General features: G+C 41.6%; 2 protein-coding genes across 4 annotated transcripts in view; both read right to left on the bottom strand.

The window, feature by feature from the left end:
- The window catches only part of Bbs7 (Bardet-Biedl syndrome 7), a 36706-nt gene extending 33777 nt beyond the window's left edge, over window positions 1-2929 (bottom strand). For both annotated transcript variants that reach the window (XM_038348225.1, XM_038348226.1), the window contains exons 1-2: window positions 2789-2929; window positions 1610-1675 (exon numbers count right to left, since the gene is read on the bottom strand). In XM_038348225.1, the coding sequence (XP_038204153.1) occupies window positions 1610-1675; window positions 2789-2824 (102 nt within the window). In that variant the 5' untranslated portion in view covers window positions 2825-2929. The remainder of the gene's footprint in view (window positions 1-1609; window positions 1676-2788) is intronic.
- Window positions 2930-11832: 8903 nt separating this feature from the next.
- The window catches only part of Trpc3 (transient receptor potential cation channel subfamily C member 3), a 67111-nt gene continuing 56616 nt past the window's right edge, over window positions 11833-22327 (bottom strand). For both annotated transcript variants that reach the window (XM_038348014.1, XM_038348015.1), the window contains 2 exons: window positions 14619-14694; window positions 11833-11975 (listed from right to left, as the gene is read on the bottom strand). In XM_038348014.1, coding sequence (XP_038203942.1) covers window positions 11833-11975; window positions 14619-14694 — 219 coding nt within the window. The remainder of the gene's footprint in view (window positions 11976-14618; window positions 14695-22327) is intronic.

The following is a 22327-nucleotide window of genomic DNA, read 5'->3' as shown; positions in this document are numbered from 1 at the left end:
AGGCTACTTAAACTTTATTTATTTTCAACTATGTAGCCATGTAAACTGATTTAATGAGGTTTTTTTCTATGTATTGCAACCAAAACAAAACATCCCAATAGAGGAAGCTGAAAAGACAACAGAAACCATTGACCTTTGCCCTTGACACACATTCAAGCATTTGCAAAACTATAACATAATATCACGATTATCTCTAAATTCTTCTGTTTTGACAGTATATACACTTTTAATGAAAATATGGTTTTCATGTAAACTTGATGAGCTTGACTTTCTTTCTCTTTTCTTTTCTTTTTTGGAGACAGGGTTTCTCTGTGTAACAGTCCTAACTGTCCTGGAACTTACTCTGTAGATCAGGCTGGCCTTGAACTCACAGAGATCCACCTGCTTCTACCTCCCAAGTATTGGGTTTAAAGGCTTGGGCCACCACCACCGAACGGACTTTGATTTTCTAATTTTTAAAATATTTCTTAGATTTAAATTTAATATCAAAGGTACTGATATCACATAAATAAGTTCTTTTAGATTCTCAACAAATTTATTTATTTATTTTTCGATTTTTGGTTTTTTTCAAGACAGGGTTTCTCTGTAGCTTTGGAACCTGTCCTGGAACTAGCTCTTGTAGACCAGGCTGGCCTCGAACTCACAGAGATCTGCCCGCCTCTGCCTCCCGAGTACTGGGATTATAGACGTGCACCACCATCGCCCGGCAGATTCTCAACAATTTAAATGAGTAAAATTTTTGAGACACACTGTTATATCTAGAATATAATAAGCAATAATCAGAAGTCAGTTAATTCTCTTGAAGTTCTGTTTAAAATGTCAGATTTCCCTCACATATTTAAATACCTTATTTGGAGAAACTGCTCTCATTCAAGTCACTTCAAAAACGTAGCCAAAGGTCAAATAAAGTACATTTACCAAGGGGGGGGGGAGCTCTAAATTCATCCTGATAAATGTTAATACAGCAAGATGGTACATTTACTTTGCAACTATTAAAATATCCTACTATTCTACAAAAAATTGGTTTATGTCTATAAGAAACCAAGTTAATACACAGTTCAACATTAAAAACAGTAACTCAAACAATAAGAGAATTTAAGTCAGGAATGATTGTACATGTCTATAATCCCTGAACTTTTGATGATGAGGCAGGAAGATCAAGAGTTCAATGCTAACCTCAGCTCAAATCTCTCTCAAAAATAAAATAAATAAAAATAAAACAACAAAATGGAAGATTGAAAGAAATGATCAATATTCTGTTGTATTTTATACACACACACACAAAATATGGTACACAGAGTGAATTATTACTCCCCCCCAAAATGAAGAGTTTTGTTTTGTTTTTTCAGCATTAGGGACAGACCTCAGGGTCTCAAGCAGACTAAACAAGTCTTCACCAAGAACTATAACTGAAGCTCAAGATGTAATATCAGTGGCCAAGAACATGACCATCTGCCAACGTTTGTTCATATCCAATTTCTACTCAAATTAAAGATGCTCATTTCCATGCTAAGGTCAGCACTTTTTACATGCTAAGTTACCAATAAGAACCACAGAATGAGCCTCTCCTGCAGAGCCAAGGTGGCGAAGTCAGGGTCTAACGTGGTACCTTTTGCATGGCTCTTTGTCTTGAGGCAGGAAGCAACTTCATAGTCTTTTGAGAGGTCACTCCCACCTAAGGAAACAGACCAGCCAACTAGTGAACACACTGTAATTTGAAGTTATTACACCAGAAATTAAAAAAAGAACAAAAGAGTGAATTTTAATTTTTGCACTGTAATATATATTCTTATCAGGTAACATTTCCTAATGAAATACATCAGAGAAGGAATACAGGAAACGACCCAAAATATATCATATTAAGTAAAAATAATTATATAATATTACTAGTAGAGAGGTTCAGAAAATGTTTTCAGAAGCCATTCCCAATTATTAGTGACTGGAAAGAGGGGGCTTTTGCCGAAATGACGTTCATGCCGATGTTAAAAGCATCCAGTGTAACTGACAATGGTTATTTTGCAAAAGGAACGAACTGGATGAAAGCAGCATACATGACTTGTTCCACAGAGGTAGCTCTCACCAGGAGGAGGACAGAACTTAAATACAATCCGTCATGGAAAAACTGCATATACTACAGATATGATTTAATCTGAAATTTTAGGCAAAGTGTTAAAGTTTTAAACAGTCTGTTTAGTTCGACCTTTTCAGGACCTTCAAACCATGGCTGGAGGAAGCTGAACACGGAGGTTGGTAGGCCTTACCAACCCAAGTTAAAGGCATCATGGAGATGGTGACTAACTGGACAGATCCAACCGATAGTAACTGGATGTGGTGATCAGCATCCCTGAGGTATTAATGTGAAGGATCTGGCCCAACCTCCTGGGAAACTAAGCAAATGTTTGTACCACGACGAACTCTTAAGAGATGGTTCTAGGGACGGAAGGAGTCATGCCCCGAAGGGATACCCGCTCTGGAGCCCCACACTGATTCAAATAGCAACTACATAATTTTTAACTATGGGGCAAATTATTTACCTTCTCTGGACCCGACTCTTCATTTGTACTACCTAGTGGTAAGCTTTTGTGAAGATCTAGTAAGCTCGACAGGGTTGTGATGGTTTCCTGGAATACGGCTGGTATGGTCAGCCCCGGGGGTTGTGACAGGACATTCGAGGCCTCTGGGAGCAGATGGGACACCCTAGGAGCCGGGCCTAGAGGGACCGCTGCTTCCCCAGGCCTGCGGACAGCAGTCCCACGTCCACCAGGAGGGCGCCCGCCAATGGGTTTACCTGGATATAGTCAGCTCGGCTTAAAGACAGGTCCATGGCGGCCGCACAGAGGGGTAGTGACCCGCTCGCCAGTCTGGAAGCCTTCGCTGGGAGAGCCAGGCTCTCAGCAGACCACTGTCCCTGCGTCAGGCAGCAGCGCCCAGCAACGCCAGCTCGACACGTGACCAGTCTAGCCCCGCCCTCTCCCCCGAGAGCGGCCACTTGACTGCGAACTACGGAAAGAGTGGGGCGGAGGGGGCGGTCCTTAGACTGGATCTGGTTTCCCGGGCAACCAAGGCGCGTTCTCCTCCCCCTTGCTCTGAGCTGCTGGGTGAGCCATCTAAGTTCTTCAGCTCCACGTGGAGCTCATGAGAAGCACAGATTTAGGGGCCTTGTTCCACTCCTGGTTCTTTATTTTAGGCACTGACATACAAACTTTCTCCCCAAAGGTTTGTTTTTATTTTGTGTGCGTATGAATAAAGCATGTATGCATTTATGTGCCTCAAATGCTTGTTGCCTTCTGAGAATGCCAGGGCCTAAGACGTGCTTGCTGAAGTCCTGTGCAAGAGCAGCAAAACCAAAACTGTATTTATGTATTTATTTAATACGTGTGGGGGGCGGGGCGGCTTCATGTCGAAGTCAGAGGACACTTTTAGGAGTCACTTTTTCCATCCTGCAGGTCTGTTCACATCCTTGGACTTGGTGGCAAGTGCTTTTAACTGCTGGGCCATGTTGCCAGTTCCCTTCCTCCCACCCATTTACCCACAGGGCCGCAGCGCAAGACCCTGGGCTAAGAAAATCAAATCAAAATGTAACATTAATACTAAAGAAATGAGTTTGAAACAGTAGAATAAATGGAGAAACTGAATGATAACGACACGGAAAATCTTAATAAAGCAATAACACCTAAAGAGAGAAGCGACTTCAAACAAAAACACCAATTCTTCCCAAACTATTTCCTAAAATTGAAAAGGATGGGACTCTTCCAAGCTCTTGTAGACCAGAATTTCCTCAAGCCAAAATCAGACAAGGACACAAGAAAGAAACACACACACACACACACACACTCTTGCCATGTGATGTCGTGTGTTATCTTGAGACTCTGCTGGCCAAAAGAACTTCACCAGATGCAACCCTTCAAACTGGTATGTGCCAGAATTCTGAGCAAAAACAAAGGTTATTTTCTCTAAAACTTAAAAATAGAAACAAAAAAAGAGAAGGAAGAAAAAAAGGAAATGAAATGAAAACTCTAGGCAGAGATCACTGACGAAACAAAGATGTAAAAGAAATTCAAAAAATAGCCTCCCCAAACTAGCAATGACTCCAACAGCACGCCAAAGACACCACTCCAGCCACGCGCCATTCCGTGTGGCAATGCACACCTGTATCTCTAAGTACTCAAAGATCTGGGTAAGGGATCACAAATTAAAATCCCTGGGCAATGTAGTGAAAGCCTGTCTTTAAAATTAATTAATTAATTAATTAATTAATATGTCAGCATCCTTTTGTGGCAAAGACTCTGACTAAATTTACCTTTGTAAGCAGTATGCATCCTCATGAAGACTATAGAGCACAAGCCCACAGCCAGTGTCAGAGTGGAGGGGGTTCTGGAAGTGTTTCTCTAAGATCTGCATGAATGCTCTCCTGTGACACTCATTCATTCATTCATTCATTCATTATGTATACAATATTCTGTCTGTGTGTCTGCTTGCAGGTCCTCTGCATCAGATCTCATTTCAGATGGTTGTGAGCTACTATGTGGTTGCTGGGAATTGAACTCAGGACCTTTGGAAGAGCAGGCAATGCTCTTAACCGCTGAGCCATCTCTCCAGCCCCCTTCCTATGACACTCTTAGTCCAGCCCTGGGCTGTAGAGCAACCAGGAGGAGAAAGAAAGAAAAGCATATGAACAGGAAAAGAAGTTAAATGGTGTCTGTTTGCAGATAACATGATCTGTACATAGAAGGGCCAAAAGATTTCACTAAGAAATCTTAGGACTAATGAAGTTAGTCAGCAAAATGGAGATATACAAACATACAGAACTCATCATGTTTGTGCACCGATAACAAACTTTCTGAGAAATGATGAAAGCCATCGTATGGCCGTAGTTACAAAATAAGTAGATACAGTGCCTAGGGAGTCTGGGGATGTGGCTCAGTGGGCAGAGTACGTGCCTAGTGTTCAGGAACGCCTAGGTTTCATCGCCAGCACTGTACATTGGGTGTGATGGCACAGACTACAAATTGCTTAGGGATAAATTTCATTAAGGATATGAATATGCAGGTGTGATGGCAAACACGTTTCCCATTTCTAAAGAGGTAGAGGCAGGGGGATCTCCATAATGAGTTCCAGGACAGTCAGGGCTATATAGTGAGACACTCTCTCAAGAAACAAATAGAAATGTGAATAACACTAATGAAAGAATTAAAACACATGCACATTCATGAAAAAGGAGCCTTGCCCTATGTTCTTGAGTTGGAAGAATTAATATTGCTAAGATGCCCATGCTATTCATTGATACATAGATCCAATATAATGCCATCAAAATACCAAAGAACTAGAAAAAAATCCTAAGTGTGTGGAAATACAAAAGACCCCAAATATCAAAAAGAACAGGGCTAGAGGCATTACAACACGGGTTCTCAAGATACACACAGCCCTACAAATAGACAAAAGGAAGAGAATAAAAAGCATAAAATAGAATCTACAGCCAACTGATCTCAGCAAAAATGCCCCAAACAGCACTAGAGACCATAGAAACTCTTTGATAAATGGTGCTGGGAAAGCTGGATACGTGTGTGTGTGTGTGTGTGTGTGTGTGTGTGTGTGTGTGTTTGCTCGCTCCACAAGAAACCTAATTCTTATCTTCAACTCTACACAAAAACCAATTGAAAACAAAGACAAGACTGTAATACCTGAAACTATAAAACTACAGAGAGAAGCTGGGCATGGTGGCCCTTGCCTCTAATCCCAGCACTCAGTGGCAAAAGCAAGCAAATCTGTGAGTTCAAGTTCAGCCTAGTCTACACAGTGAGTTTCGGGACAGTATACACAGAGAGATCCCATCTCAAACAAGCAAGCAAAAATCTACAGAGGGGAAAGACAAGGTAAATAATCAGGACTTTGATATAGGCAATTTTTTTGGACAAAATTCAAAAAGCAGAGGAAACAAATGCATAATAGGCAAATGGGATTGTATGGGGCCAAGGTGTTTGTTTTGGGCCGAAAGGAAACAAGCAAGAGTAAAGAGATGATTTGTAGAACAGAGGAGATGTCAATATTCAGAATATATTGTGAACTGACTGTCACACCTGTTTCTGCAAGCACAACTGATTAGGCCTTGGTAATTGTGGAGAATTACAGGTCCATAGCCAAAATTATTTGGAGTCATTTTAGTCCCGTTAATAGCTGTTTATTCCCACATCCGTATCTGACCCAATTTCCTTTCAACTCTCAGCTAAAACACTCTTCAGTGTACATCAGCGTACATCCCACCACCCTAAACTTAAGGATGTCACCAGATAGTGTCTGGAAACTGCATACCTGATTCCCCACCAATACACTTGGCAAATACCTTGATTTATGACTTTCTTTAGTGTTAGACCCAGAGAAGTTCATGTGAACCTTTCTATGTTTGAATGCTTCAGACAGGGCAACCCGAATCCAAGTTCCTAGACCATGTTTTCTTCAAGGTGATAGCATCAGCAATATAACAAGCACACACACACACACACACACACACACACACACACAGACACACAGAGAGAGAGAGAGAGAGAGAGAAAGAGAGAGAGAGAGGAGAGACACAGAGACAGAGACAGAGACAGAGAGACAGAGAGAGATGACAGACAGAGAGACAGAGAGACAGAGAGACAGAGAGACAGAGAGACAGAGACAGACAGAGAGAGATGAGAGGGAGACAAAGAGACAGAGAGACAGAGAGAGAGGCAAGAAAGACAGAGACAGAGACAGACAGAGACAGAGAGAGACAGAGAAAGAGACAGAGAGACAGAGAGAGACAGAGACAGAGAGAGAGAAAGAGAGGGCAGTAACACAAAATCCCCCTAATAATCTGTTTTAAAATGGGCAAACAATGTGAATAGAAATTTCTCAAGGAAAAAAAGCTTACACATTTCTTTAAAAATTGTCAAATTTGTTAAACATACTATTTAAACCATGAACTGAGTGTTATTTTTATTTTGTTTTTGACTGAGAAAGGAGCAAGGAACAAAATAAAAGTAAAAAAGCAAGAGATGTCAGAGAAGTCCTGAGTCTGTGGCCATCCTCTAACTAAAAGCATCCAAATGTCCTTTTCTGGACAGGGTGATTTTGGTCTTACTAACATGTTCCCTCTCTGAGCAGTCGTTGACTGCTCCTTTCCGGAGTTCTCTGCCTGTACAACGGATGCTGGAACAAATGCTTGCTGACTCGCAGTTCTCTTTAAGCCCCAAAGAAATATTAATTCAGACAGTAATCCTTTTAACCCTCGCAGTGACCTATGCTGTAGGGTGTATTTCCAGAAGCAAAACTTGGTAAGACTCGGGAGCAGCGATTCCTTGAGAGAATCTCCTGGGCAGAAAGGAATGAGAAAAGGGAGGGTTGTTATGCCCGCATCATGAGCCCCGCAGAGACCAGCAGTTCGTATGTGAATGCAAAGAACCTTTATTGCAAGCTGAAGCTTGGACTGACTCTCTGTCCACTGCAACGCAGCGGTTGGATCAGGGAGAGGATTGAGCTCAGCTATGCCAATGTTTTTAAGGAGCAAAGGATTGGGGAAGGGGGAAGGAGAATTCCAGACTCAGATAGGGGTTGAACTCCTGATTGGGTAGAGTGAGATAACAGAAGTCTTGCCAAACAGGAAATGGAAATTGGCAACCTATATACAAGTCAGGCAAGCTTTTCTTAATGTTCTGGAGCATCTAGTACTTTTGTTTCAATTCTGATTGGTCCCCCGCAGGGTATAGTCTGTGGCTTTTACTTGTTATTATAATGGTGAGGCCTAGTCCCAGCATTGCTAGTCTGTAACCTGTCATGGCCTCACTAATGTTAAGTTAGGCCTCTTTAGGGTGAAAAGTTAAACACTTCTGATGTGGGATCCTCCTCTCTATGCTATGAATATGTTTTATTGCCATTGGTTAGTAAAGAAGTTGCTTTGAAGTTGTTGAAGAAGTTGGCAGGGAAGAATATAGCCAGGCTGGAGGAGATAGAGAGAGAGAGAGAAAGAATAGGCAGAGCCAAGGAGATGCCATGTAACTGCCAAAAGAGAAAGACACCCAGAACCTTACCGGTAAGCCACAGCCTTGTGGCAATACACAGATTAATAGAAATGAATTAATTTAAGATGCAAGAGCTAGCCAGGAATACACCTAGGCTATTTGCCAAACAGTGTTGTAATAAATATAGTTTCTGTGTGATTATTCGAGTCTGGGCAGCCAGGAAATGAATGAGCAGTCTCCGCTTACATACTTGGATCAGTTTTGTTGATTAACTAAGAACACTTTATATTCTGGAACCAGGTTCCTCCCTGCCTTCACTCACTCAGCAGCCTCCTTCTCAATAACACAACATGTTTTGATTTCCACGTTCACACATGTTCCCTGCTCATGGTCCATATCCCCTTTGACGTCCCTAATCCATGACCTGATCTGCCTCTTTTTTCCCCATCTCTCCTCAGAGGCCGCCTTTTGCACCCCACGACCCTCCCCAATAAATCCCTTGCGTGGGGTCTGTTGCGTGGTGTGATTTTTGTGGCATTCCTTGGCCCTGATAACCAAGATATGATTTTGCCACAAAACCCTTTCAAGTTTGAGTCTGGCTGCTCTTCATTCCTTTGCAAGCTCTCTGGGTCAAGGATTGTGCCAAAGTTTAGTCTTACCTTGACACAAGGGCAGCCTTTTGTGCCCACGGCCAGGCAGTCATTAACCACAGGGGATGCTACTTCCTTTTGGCAGAGGGCGGATCTCTAGAGAGTGACTAGCTGGGAGCTGCTCAGGAGGATCAGGGAGTTGGCTGTGCAGCCCAACATGGCGGTTGGGGCAGGGCAAAAACAGTACCCACCAAGCCTGTCGTTATCTCCGTTCTCTAAGAATAACTCAAAATTATGAAGAGGGGAAAAATGAAATGCTAAGACAATGTGCTGGGAGAAGCTGGGAGAAGAAGAGAAGCTATCAGGAGGGAGCAGGGGGCGGGGCATGGTGGAGCACAGTGAGCAGAACCAGGGAGAACAAAGTATAAGGACACAGAAAAGGACGAAGCCACAATTAAGTCCATTGCCAACCCAAGCAATACCAGTAAGTGAGCAAATATGAAACAATAGGATACCAGCTTTATACGAGGAAGGTAGACAAATAGAAATTTTATCTTACAAGCTCTCTAGCTGCATGGAAGGCACGGGAAAAAAAAGAAAAGAAAAATGCATGTATGTAAATGGTAGGGAAGCCATGGGCTCTCTCTTCGGACCTCTGCAGTTCTGCGTTCTGAGAATCGAATGTTGTTTTCAGCTTTTTTTCTAACCTCAGTTAGGAAAATTATTAACTATGTGCTTTGTTCTCTAACAAACTCCATTCCCCAAACAAAAACTTCAACATTTGGGACCTTAGATATTGATATGAAAGAGAGCATCCTCCATTGTAGAATGAATGGAATCCTTCCCATCACTGTAGCATTGCGAAGGGCCAGCTTACTGCACTCTTTCTTCCTTTTCCTAGTTAAACAGGTTAGAATTTGATTTATTTCTATATTGTTCCGTATGGTGCTTTTCTCTAATCATGTCCAAAGCGGAAGGTCAACTTGTTCTTTTGAATTGTTCTTTCTCTGTTACCTTGTGATTTACACATTGTAACTTGTTTCCATTGTTTCATGGCATGTTCTGAGAACAGGCTGACTATAAAAACATAACATATGCTTTTTCTATGGTCATAAAAATAGCTAACTAAATTGATAACTGCGAAAATTACGCTTTTGTAATCAAAGGTCAGAGCCTGACTATAAAAAGATTCCCTACTTTTTTGATCAGGACCGCTTTTCTCTCCTACTTCTGAGGAGACTGCAAGTTTGGTTATGCCAGAAAATAAATCTTTACCTTGCAACATTTCAGTGTTTGCTCCTGGTTTAAACACTATAGCAATATGTCACAATGGGAAAAAAAAAAATCACTGTTTTATTCTGTTTGGAGGCATTACATGAAATGTATACAATTTGAAGTGTTTAAAACATGTACTTTTAGATTAGAACAGGTACTGATGACATAATTCTACAGTGGTAGCAAAATATGCATATAATCCTTTTCTTAACTCCCCTAAGATAGAAATTAATTAATCTATCCGAGCTTTAGGAAGCTGCATTTGGTGTTCATTTTTGTCTTCAAGCCTAGTAAGTCTTTTTGTGTGATAGCTATGGTATCATTGTTGGTTTTTAAGACTAGAAAGTCCTGTGATCCCAGTTTGTGTCCCAGTGAGAGTTGATAGGAACACACTGAAGATGTACAGGATCTAAACCCAACTGCACGGGAGATCCAAACCTGGAGGATAGGCAGGTTTTATAGTCTGTCCTGGCTCTTGTCCCTTTATGGGAACCATAGACGTTGTGCGTGTAATCAGTTCAGCTTTGCTATGTAAACAAGTCCCAGGAAGTCACCTCACAAGCTCGTTTGTAGAAGAGATTAACATTCTTTGCTAGGAAAGGAATGGCAGGAATGAATGGCCCTGGTAGCTTGAATAAGAATGACCCCAATAGGCTCATATCTTTGCCACCAGGAAGTAGGATTATTTGAAAGGATCAGGAAGTGTGGACTTGGAGGAAGCTGCTGGGCACTGGGGGTGAGCCCAGGCCAGGCCCAGGGTCCCTCCCTGCTGCCTGAGGATCAGGATGTAGAACTCTCAGGTCCTTCTCCAGCACCATGCTCCCCACCATGACGATAGTGTACTGAGCCTTTGAAACTGTAAGCAAGCACCAATTAAATGCTTTCTTTCTGTTTTTTTTCTTTCTTCTTCAAGACAGGGTTTCTCTGCAGCTTTGGTGCCTGTCCTGGAACTTTCTCTTGTGGGCTAGGCTGGCCTTGAACTCACAGAAATCCACCTGCCTCTGCCTCCGAGTGCTGAAATGCTTTCTTTTATAACAGTTGCCTTGGCCGTGGTCTCTTCACAGTGATAGAACAGTAACTAAGTAACTAAGATATAGACCCCAGAAAGGAGCAGAAGGCAAGACAAGGAGTCAGTTGTTAAAATTTAGCATTAAAACATTAGAGATACACATTAGAAGATACCAAAATAAAGCTTACAATAACCCCCAACTGGAAAAACCACTTCTTTATTGACTACGTTTACATCATCAAACCAAAAATACAAAGAGAAAGGACACACACATATATTTTAGAAAAATCTTTAATGATTGTTTTTGAACAATCCTATGAAACTTAAATATGTGGGGTACGTATATTTTCAATTAGCTCATTTCACTGTGAAATTCGCCACTTGAGTTCCAAAGGTCTGAGGATTGTCAGTGATGCCTAAAAGTCTAAGAAAAGAATCTCAACAAGTCATAGCTGGTTTGTAGAACGTCTTCAGTTTCTATTCTTAAAAAATCGCTTCAGCATTCGGCTGAGAGGGTATGCTACACAGCGATGGTCTTTTGTCTGTTCTTGGATGCTATTGGCTGTTCAGGTCAGTTGGTGTCAACATTTACCAAGCACCTACTATGTATGTACCAGGCACTGCACTAAATGTTGGAGACATAAAGATGACACTGATGTGGTCCCTGTCCCCCAAGGAGCTTACAGTCTCTTGGAGGCTAACAGGTAATAGAAAGACAAACATAACAAAAACGTCAGTGACATTAATACTGGGCTTCTAAATACAATAGCATGTCACTGTTTGTAATGTTGAGGTCAATTGCTGAAATCATTTTCATGTAATGGAAATCATTACCACCTAGCTTAATTTTATAGTTCTGCATGATAAACATAGTTAAGACTAGAGCTTTACACCGTAGTTTTTCAAGTATTTCATACTTAAGAATATTATTGCCCACATTTGTGCTATCGTCAAACCTTGACTGCAGGTTGCTACCTCATTCACATCTCAGCACACTGGGGTTCAGTTTCTCACTGAGTTTGTGAATCAAGATGCCTAGTTCTTCCGTTGCTTGGCTCTTGTCTTCCAAAAGTTCATAACGGAGGCTGGAGATATCCTGCTTGATTTCTTTCAGTTCACCTAGAGTATTTGCATTAAAAAATATGTGTAAGTGGTGATTTGTTCTTGATATTCAGACAAAAAGACAAAGTGAAATTCACTCAATCTGAATACATTTGCTTCAAAAAGTCTCCAAGGTAGATATTTCAAGTTCTCCTTTAAGGTGTTCAAGAAAAGCCATCCTTAGCTGGGTGGTTGTGGCGTAGGCTTTTAATCCCAGCACTCAGGAGGCAGAGGCAGTCAGATCTCTGTGAGTTTGGGGCCAGCCTGGTCTACAGAGTAAGTTCCAGGACAGACAGGGCTACACAAAGAAACCTTGTATCGAAGAAGAAAGAAAGAAAGAAAGAAAGAAAGAAAGAAAGGAAGGAAGGAAGGAAGGAAGGAAGGAAGGAAGGAAGGAAGGAAGGGAAAGACAAGGAAGGAAGAAAGAAAGAAAAAAAAAGAAAGAAAGAAAAAAAGGAAGGAAGGAAGGAAGGAAGGAAGGAAGGAAGGAAGGAAGGAAGGAAGGAAGGAAGAAAAAGCTAGCCTTTAAAAGCACACCCCAATTTAAGTCAGACAAGTACCTTGCCACTGGCTTATGGTCTAGCCTTTCTTAGCACAAGGTTAGCCAACTACAACATTGCTCATAATGTTTAAGCAAACAATTAAGGTGCATTTATATAGGATGAAACAGTAAAATCATACTTTTGAAGTGCATGATGGCACATGCCTTTAATCCCAACATTTGGGAGCCAGAGGCAGGTCTGTGAACTTGAGATCAATCTGATCTACATAACAAGTTCTACGTAGATCAAAAAGACCATACCTCCAAAACCAAAAACATACAAACAACCCTTCCTGATAGGAGATGCCCTTCTATATGCTGTGAATATGTGTTGTTTTTATTGGTTGATGAATAAAGCTCCTTTGGCCTATGGCAGGGCAGAATATAGCTAGGTGGGAAAGCCAAACTGAGAAAAGGAAAAAAAGAAGGTGGAGTCAGGGAGATGCCAGCAGTTGCAGGAGAAGTAAGATCCCTAGTAAGCTATGGGCTATGTGGTGATACACAGATGAACAGAAATGGGTTAATTTAAATGTAAGAGCTAGTCAGTAATAAGTCTGAGCCATTGGCCAAACAATTGTAATTAATATTAAGTCTCAGAGTGGTTATTTAGGAACCGGGCAGGAAAAAACCCTCCAGTTACACCCTCTCCTAAATAATCACACTATCCCCTCACTGTGTAGCATAAGGAGTCCTTTTGTTCCTTTGGAGGGTTGACACACCTACATCTGTTATTGTCCATTGCTTTACTAAGAATGAATTACATTAATTTGCAAATACATAGATGTAAAACTGAAATCAAATTTGATGAAGAGAAAGAGAGGACACAAAGGGAGCTGCTCACTAGACAGTGGCATGAACACAGGACTGGGTCTCTCTGGTAGAGAGAGCAGGGTGTGAGGAGCAGAGGAAGCCAGCAGAGATGCCCACTGTAGCATGCAGGCTCCTATCTCTTCAGGGGAGACAGTGCTTAGAGGTTAAAACCCAGCTGCTCCCGCATTCAGCTTGGCAGCACTCTGAGCATACACGGGTTACAGTGGAAAACAGGGCTGTTCTGGGAGCTATCCAACTGGGATATAGAGAAGTCATTGACATTAAAAGCAAATTTAGAGGCAGAACATTACCTAGATCCTAAGACTCCATCCTGGAACTCCGTGGAACTGAGAATTCATCTTTTTAAATAATAGAATAGCATGAAGATGTATCTTTGAAGATATTTCCTTTTATTAATAATTTTTATTTTTAATTGACAAATAGTGATTATATATATATATATTTATGGGGTACAGTGTAGGGTGGCTTTTTATCATGACAGTTTTATGATACTTTTAAGGTATAATTTGTATGATTGGTATTATGATTATGGAGACAGGGTCTCATGTAACCCAAGCCTCAACCTCACTGTGTACCTAAGACAGGCCTTGAACTCCTGATATTCTTGCTTTTACTACCTGAATGCTAGGATGACAGGCATGTTTTACCATGCTCCAGCATGTATGTTCTTTTATTATATAAAATATCAAATGAGCTGTAACTCAGTAATAGAGCATGTATGGAGCCCTAGACACAAAAATTTAAATATATCATGAAAATCTTTTTATTTTAAGGGAGTCTTAATTCTTTTGTTTGTTTGTTTTATCAAGAGAGGGTTTGTGTGTGTGTGTGTGTGTGTGTGTGTGTGTGTGTGTAACAGTCCTAACTGTCCTGGAACTAGCTCTTGTAGACCAGGCTGGCCTTGAACTCATTGAGATCCACCTGCCTCTGCCGAGTGCTGGAATTAAAGGTGTGCACTACCACTGTCCTGCTAAAGATTTATTTATTATGTATACAGTGTTCTGTCTGCATGTATGCCTGCAGGCCAGAAGAGGGCACCAGATCTCGTTACAGATGGCTGTGAGCCACCATGTGGTTGCTGGGAATTGAACTCAGGACCTCTGGAAGAACAGCCAGTGCTCTTAACCTCTGAGCCATCTCTCTTGAAACTGTTCTGTTAGGCCATTCCAGTTGGCCTAGCACACACTATGTAGCCCAAGGCAGCCTTGAACTTGCAGCATATCCCTGCTTCAGCTCTCATGTTCCCTAAGTTAGCTATGAAGAAAGATGTCTCTGCTGGAGATGCTTACCTTCATTCACCTCGTCATTTTCTTTGTCTACTTGTGCTTTCAGAACATACCGTTTTATGAGTCTTTTCATTATCTGCTGTTAGGCGAAAAGAAATAATTAAATCAGCAATGATACACATGAGAATGCCCAGGCCGCTCTGCAGACAGCCTTACAGACCTGTAGAGCAAACAGCACAGGGCAGGGCTTTATATGGCTATTCTCAGAGAATTTCTCAAGGTGCAGAGCTTAGCTCTCTTTCACTTCCTGCTGAGTAATTAATTATCCTACAAGAATACATAACCCCTACACGCACTCTTTTTTTTTTTTTTTTTAAATCTTAGGAACGAAAAAGCTTTTTGTAAAACTTGGGTTGGAAGATATCAAAGGTTATCTTTCAACTAAGGTTTCTCTCTGAGGTGCTTTGAACTGTTGTTACCATAGACACAGCGTCGTTTCTCTCTAGAGCAAACAGCAAAAGACAAGAACAAAACCACCAATAACCTCACCATTCAAAGAGAATTACTGTTGTGTTTTGGGTGCTGGTCAGTCTAGAATCTTTGTTTAAAATTTTATGTGTGTGGAGAGTATATATGTGTGTGTATGGTATGTGTGGTGTGTGTGTGTGTGTGTGTGTGTGTGTGTGTGTGATGTGTGTGTGGTGTGTGTGTGGTATGTATGTGTGGTGTGTGTGTGTATGGTGTGTGTGTAGGATGTGTGTGTGTATGGTGTGTGTGTAGGATGTGTGTGTGTGTGGTGTGTGTATGAAGTGTGTAGTATGTGTGTGTGGTGTGTATAATTATTATTTGCTATATTTAGTGTTTTCTGAATTTCACATATTTTGTTGCATTACATGTTTGTTCTCATAACAACATATATTTCAACTATTTCTCTAAGCCAAACTAAATGTTCTTGTAGGATAATTATTTATTCGTGAGAAAAAAAACTTAATTTGGATGCCAAACTCATACCATGTATACCATGTATAAAAAATTAATTCCAGTTGAATTTACATGTGAAAGATGAAGCTTTTTAATACTTTAAGAAAAATATCATTATTTCAGAACATATTTTTTTTTTTTTTTGCTTTGGTTTTACTTTTTGGAGACTGGGTTTCTCTGTGTTGCCCTGGCTGTCCTGGAACTCACTCTGTAGACCAGGCTGGCCTCGAGCTCATAGAAATCCACCTGCCTCTGCCTCCTGAATGCTGGGATTAAAGGTGTGTGCCACCACTGCTAGGCTTAGATTATATTTTTTAAAAACACAATAAACATTCTAATTAATGGAAAAAAAGATAATTTGAACTTTATTATGATTTAGAAACTTCTACATACAGAGATACTATTAAAAACAGAAAAGGAAATCACAAAATGGGAGAAAATATTCGTAATTGCTATAAGAAATTTAGACTCAAATATTACTTTATTCCACTATTGTATTTTCTTTAACAAAGAAAATTTCAAATAATTGGTATTTTTAAACAGGAAAAAGATACCTAGGTATTTCACAGAAATGGAATCATACATGGCACCAAACTTATAGAACACACATAGAGTTTATTCCTGAGGACGTACATATTATAACAAAGGGGAGATGCAGGTTGACATTTAATGAAGAAAATGAACAAGGCATACACTCGATAAAGACAGCTGCTGGAGAAGCCATGGACCAATGGAGCCGGCTACATTTTCCTGGCTTGAGAACAAATGGACAAGACACTTTGGGAACAACTTGGTGCTATCTTCTAAAGCCCAACACTAGCAAAATGTTCCCAAAACTGCCCAAGTGGCCAAGAGACATGACAGTAGAGTTAGAAGCCATGTTGTCCTCAACAGCAAAAACCAAACAATCTAGACAAGCATCAGGAAGAAAGGGAAATAGAGTCTCACACAGTGTGATCTCCCTGTGCTCATTTATCTTATGATGAATGAACCACAGCTACACACACAGGATGGATCTTAGAAACATGATGCTGAAGCCGGGCATGGTGGCACCTGCCTTTAATTCCAGCATTTAGGTGCATATGTGAGTTTGAGGACAGCCTGGATTACATCGTGAGTTCTAGGACAGCCAGGGCTGCATAGTGAGACCATGTGTCAAAACAAACCAAAGCCAAAACCAAACAGAGAAAGAAGCATGTCAGTCAATGAAAATGTCCAGTTGCAAAGTATCTCACAAGGTATAAAGCTATATTACAGAGCTCAGAACCCAGGAAATCTAGGCTCTATGCATTCCTGGAATATTCTTAGGTGTGAAAGACCTACGTCTGAAAAGAAAAGCAAGAGGATTAGGAACCCAAACTTCAGGAGTGCAGCTGCCTCTTAGATGTTGGCAGAGATGTGTGATAAGGGAAAATGCAAATTTATGGCAACAAGCCGGGCGGTGGTGGCGCACGCCTTTAATCCCAGCACTTGGGAGGCAGAGGCAGGCGGATCTCTGTGAGTTCGAGGCCAGCCTGGTCTACAAGAGCTAGTTCCAGGACAGGCTCTAAAAAAGCTGCAGAGAAACCCTGTCTCGAAAAACCAAAAAAAGAAAAAAAAATTTATGGCAACAAGCAAATACTGCTGTCACTCAGGTGGGTGACTTTGAACATTCATGAGTTGCTTCATAATTCAGGGTGCACTGTATATATTCTTGTGCACACATATATAAAACTATCACACTTAAAAGATGATTCAGGAAAGGGATGGGGGAGCCTGAGCTAAAAGGTAGTCATTATGAGAATGGAAAAAAAATCACCCAAGTTTTAAGGCAGTAAAACATTTGAATCTAAGTGATCTGTGAGATATTAAGGTGACTAAAAGGGAGGGGGTGTTAGGGCAATCTGAAATGCCAGTGTCAGAGAAAAATGACAGCTACGTGGCAACAGAGATCCCATGCTATTAAAAACCCTGTGTCCCCAGTCATACTCCAACCCGAACCTGCAGGAATCAGCATCCCAAACTGCCAGGCGGGAGGACTGGGGTTGAGAAAATCTAGACAACAGAGAGCTAGGACCAGAAGGTCTTGCATAATCTGAGGGTTTTTGTCAAGCAAGTTATTAAGAAGTACACCATGTTATATTCTATTTTACAAGAGGAGAATGGGCCAAGGTCAGCAGAAAGCTAAATCAAACAGTGTTGGCAAAGAGAACATAGGACACCTCAGGCACAGCTGCCTTAAGACGAATGACCACAGACCTTCAGAGGGAAAAGTTAGGTTTATACGCGCTGAATCTTTAACTCCTTCGAGACCTCAACCCTAACTCCAGCCACAACCTTGCCAACTCTGCCCTCAGCCGAGGACATAGAACTAGTGTTCCCTTTGTCTTTCCATCAGAGCTTCCATGAAAATCTTGGATTGACCTGGCTCTTCATTCAAAGGAAACTAGACCAGGAAAGACAGATTTTAAGCTCAGTTACTCATTCACCATTTATTGAGAGCCAGTTTTATACTGTAGTGTACACGCACACACGCACACACACACACACACACATACACACACACTCATGTACATACTCACACATACACTAAATAAATACATACATACATAAATACATACATTCATACATAAAGGGGTGGAGAGATGGCTCAATAATCAAGAGAACTGGCTGTTCTTGCGAGTTTAAGTCTCAGCACCCGCATGGTGGCTCACAACTGTCTGTAACATCAGTTCCAGGGTACTCGATGCCTATCTCAGGCACGTATATGATGCACAGACATAAACACAGACAAAATACCCATTCAGATTAAATAAAATGGGGATTAATAATGATAATAAATTAAACAATAACTATTTTTTAAAGAGACGGGGAAAAGATCATTTACACGTAGTGCTGGGTCATAGACTCTCCTGTAGGAAAGCCAAGAAGCTGATCCTTGCCACACACAGTAGCTACAAAGAAGGCAAGCCGACTGAAGGTATAAATGTATGAACGAGAAGTTCTAGGGACGCATGCTTGGTGCTCTGAAACAGTGGTCCTCAACCTGCGGGCTGCATGTCAGATAGTTACATTATGATTCACAACGGCCACAAAGTTAGCTATGAAGTGGCGACAGAGTAATTTTCTGGTTGGGGGTCACCACACCACCAGGCATTGTATTAAAGGAATGCAGCACTAGGCAGGTCGAGGACCACTGCTCTGAAAAAATACCCGTGAACTGTGGTCTTAAATCAAACGAGATTTCTCCACCCCCACCCCAATTGTCCCTGGATTAACAATAAGTTCCAAGCTGGTTACAGAGAACACCAGTTACCTTATAGTCTAGGGACATTTTCGCCAACATCTGGGCCCATACTGCTCCCTCGGCTCCCTCGGGGCTCACTCACACCCACAAGGAAAACGCCTGAGAAACAAGAACTCCTGGGTCCTACAACTCTTTTGTTCTCCGATTGTTCCGTGAGAAAGCGAGGAGTGCTTCCTCTACAGCTTGTTAAAACTGTACTCGTCTCTGAGAAAAGGAGCAAATGACCTACGCCCTACTAACTGTGTAGTCCTATGGACTTGCAGGTTTGCTCCAGGTGAGTCAGTCAGAGGGAAAACAGACCTAAGACATAGGCAGGAACAAGGATGAACTAACAACCTCTGCTCTCATTGCCTGACAAACGTATTACCTCACTATGGAGATCAGGGTGGAAGGTCCTCGAGAAACTAAAAGAGAACTAGCAGATGACCCAGCTCTACTTCTGTTGGGTATGCGTGTAGGGGCCCCAAGTCAACACAGCAGAGGGGTTCCCACACATTCCAGTTTATTTTTGCACTCTCCACTATCGACAGGGCATGAAACCAGCCTAAATGTCCATCAACGGATGGATTAAGAAAATGTATACATACATAGGGAATTTAGTTCTGTTCTAAAGAAGAATGGAATCATAACATATGTGGGAAAAAGAACAGAACTGGAGATCATTGTAGTAAGAGAAATGTTTCCTGGCCGGGCGGTGGTGGCGCATGCCTTTAATCCCAGCACTCGGGAGGCAGAGGCAGGCGGATCTCTGAGTTCGAGGCCAGCCTGGTCTACAAGAGCTAGCTCCAGGACAGGCTCTAGAAACTACAGGGAAACCCTGTCTCGAAAAACCAAAAAAAAAAAAAAGAGAAATGTTTCCTTCCTATGCAGAACCTAGATTTAAATGCTTATAGATAGTCACAATGTTCTTTTTGGACATCATGCATCATTGATTTGTTAACTATGAATAAATTAGTTTGTGTGTGTGTGATGTGTGCACGTCTGTGTGAAGGCTACTGCATACACATGTGATGTATGTGTGTGGAAGCCGGAGGCACGGTCCTTGTCTTCTACCTTGTGCGAGGGGTTTTTGTTTGCCACTGCACACACCAGGACAGCTGGCCTGAGCTTCTGGGGAGCGTCCTCTTTGCCACCCTCACTGGAGGAACACGGGATTACAGATATGCAAGCACAATTGTGTTAAGTTTTATATGAGTTCTGGGAGTCCATACTCAAGTTTTCATAATTGTGTGGCAAGTTCTTTACCCAATGAGCCATTTCCCCAACCCAGTGTTGATCTCTAACACAGTGTAGCCCGGGTTATTCTCACACTCATGAAATCCTCCCGGGGGGGAAAAACTTTTATTTTTAACTCTATATATCTGTGTGTTCCCATGTGGGGGTATGTGCATGTGAGTAGCCAGAAGAGGGACTCAGATTTCCTGGATCAGGAAGTATAGGTGGCTATGAGCCGCCTTCCATGGGTGCTGGGAAGTGAAGTCAAGTCCTCTGCAAGGGCAGTATGTACTAATGAGCCATCTCACCAGCCCCTCCTGGCATTCAAGTCCTCTGCAAGGGCAGTATGTACTAATGAGCCACCTCACCAGCCCCTCCTGGCATTCTTCTTGTCTTAGCCTCCTGGGTGTTAAGGTTATAGACAGGCACCATGATGCATCAGTTTTGGAGCGTATAGGCCGGTTGTTTTGTAGTTGACATTCTCTTTCTTTTATCTCTTTTTTAAAATTCTAAGTTCAAGGGCTTGAGAGGAAGCTAAGAAATCCTTATGTGTACCTCCTGCTGAAAATAGAAATACAGCTACTTTTAAGAACGTAATTAGAAAAAAAAAATCTTATAATGTGAAAAGAGACATATCCTAAGATAGTCACATAATACTATTAATAATAGTCAAAAATAGAAAGTGAAACTAAATGTCCTTTGGAAAAAGTAAACAAAGTGGTTTTGTTGGCACAATGGGGAATCACACAACAGTTAAAAATGAGATATCCATGTAGCAATACAGCAAACTTTTGACAGCAAAAAGGCGTATCTGTAACAATTTTTATTATGTTATTTACATACATAGGAAATACACATGTAAGGGGCTGGAGAGACAGCTCAACAGTTAAGAGTGTGTACTGCTTTCCCAGGGGAACCAAATTCGATTCCCATTACCCATGCTGGGCAACTCACAACCACCTGTATACAGCACCAGCACCAGGGGATCTGATTGATGCCTTTGCTACAGGCACTGCACTCAATGTGTGCACGCCACCCTCTTCTAATTAAAAACAATAATAAATCTCTACAAACCAACCCAGGCGAACCAACAACCTCCCACAAAGCCGATGCATGATGCTACGGATGTATTTTTATAAGTGGTAAAATATACAAAAGTGGGGATGAGACCTAAGAAGAAGGTGAAGCTCTCTATCTAGGGAAGGAAACAAATTAGCGGAGTGTTTTCACTGCATCAATGACCGAAGAATGCCGGAAGAACACGTCAAAACATTAGCATTTATGAAAGCAAGGTGTAGCTGCATAATATGGTCATGATAAACAAATAAGCATTTCCCACAGGGCTGTAAGCACCTTGGTTGCCAAAGAAAGTGAGACTAAGTATAGATTTAAAGCGATCTTCTGTAAAATGATTTTCTTAGAAACCTCTTACCAAAGAATAAAATAAAACTTTTGTTTTGGGAGCTGGAGAGATGGCTCAGAGGTTAAGAGCATTGCCTGCTCTTCCAAAGGTCCTGAGTTCAATCCCAGCAACCACATGGTGGCTCACAGCCATCTGTAATGAGGTCTGGTGCCCTCTTCTGGCCTGCAGGCATACACACAGACAGAATATTGTATAATAAACAAACAAACAAACAAATAACTTTTGTTTTGTTGTTGTTGTTGTTGTTGTTGTGAGACAAGGTCTTGGTTATATAGCCCAGTCTGTCCTCAGATCCACTCTACTCCTTTCTCAGCCTCATAGATACTGATATTACAGATGTGCACTTGCTTCCACGCCCAGCCTAAAACGTCTTAAAAATTAAGGTGGGGAAATGTAATTGGTAAAGTACTTGCTACGTAAGAATGAAGCCCTAGGCTGGGCGTGGTGGCACACATCTTTAATTCCAGCACTCAAGAGGCAGAGGCTGGCAAATCTCTGAGTTCGAGGCCAGCTTGGTCTCCAGAGTGAGTTCCAGGATGGCTAGGACTACAAAGAGAGACCTTGATTTAAAAAAAGAAAAAAAATGAGGATCTGAGTTCAGGTTTACAGCACCCTCATGAAACTATTGAGGGGAGGGAGAGACTGGAGGGTCCCGAGAATTCACTGGCCAGCCATCTAGACAAATCCACAGTTTTGAGTTCATTGAAAGATAAAGTGGAAAGTGGCCGAGGAAGACACCTGGCACATTCACACACATATACACTTGCACACACGCATACCTGCATGAACATACAACACACACACACACACACACACACACAAGAGTTAAGGTGAGGCAGGCGTGTTGGGAGTAAAGAGAGAACACCT

The sequence above is a fragment of the Arvicola amphibius genome, chromosome 11 (assembly GCF_903992535.2).
Source record: "Arvicola amphibius chromosome 11, mArvAmp1.2, whole genome shotgun sequence".
Taxonomy (NCBI): Eukaryota; Metazoa; Chordata; class Mammalia; order Rodentia; family Cricetidae; genus Arvicola; species Arvicola amphibius.
The sequence above is the reverse complement of the archived record's forward strand: the minus strand, read 5'-3'. Positions and strand labels throughout refer to the sequence as shown.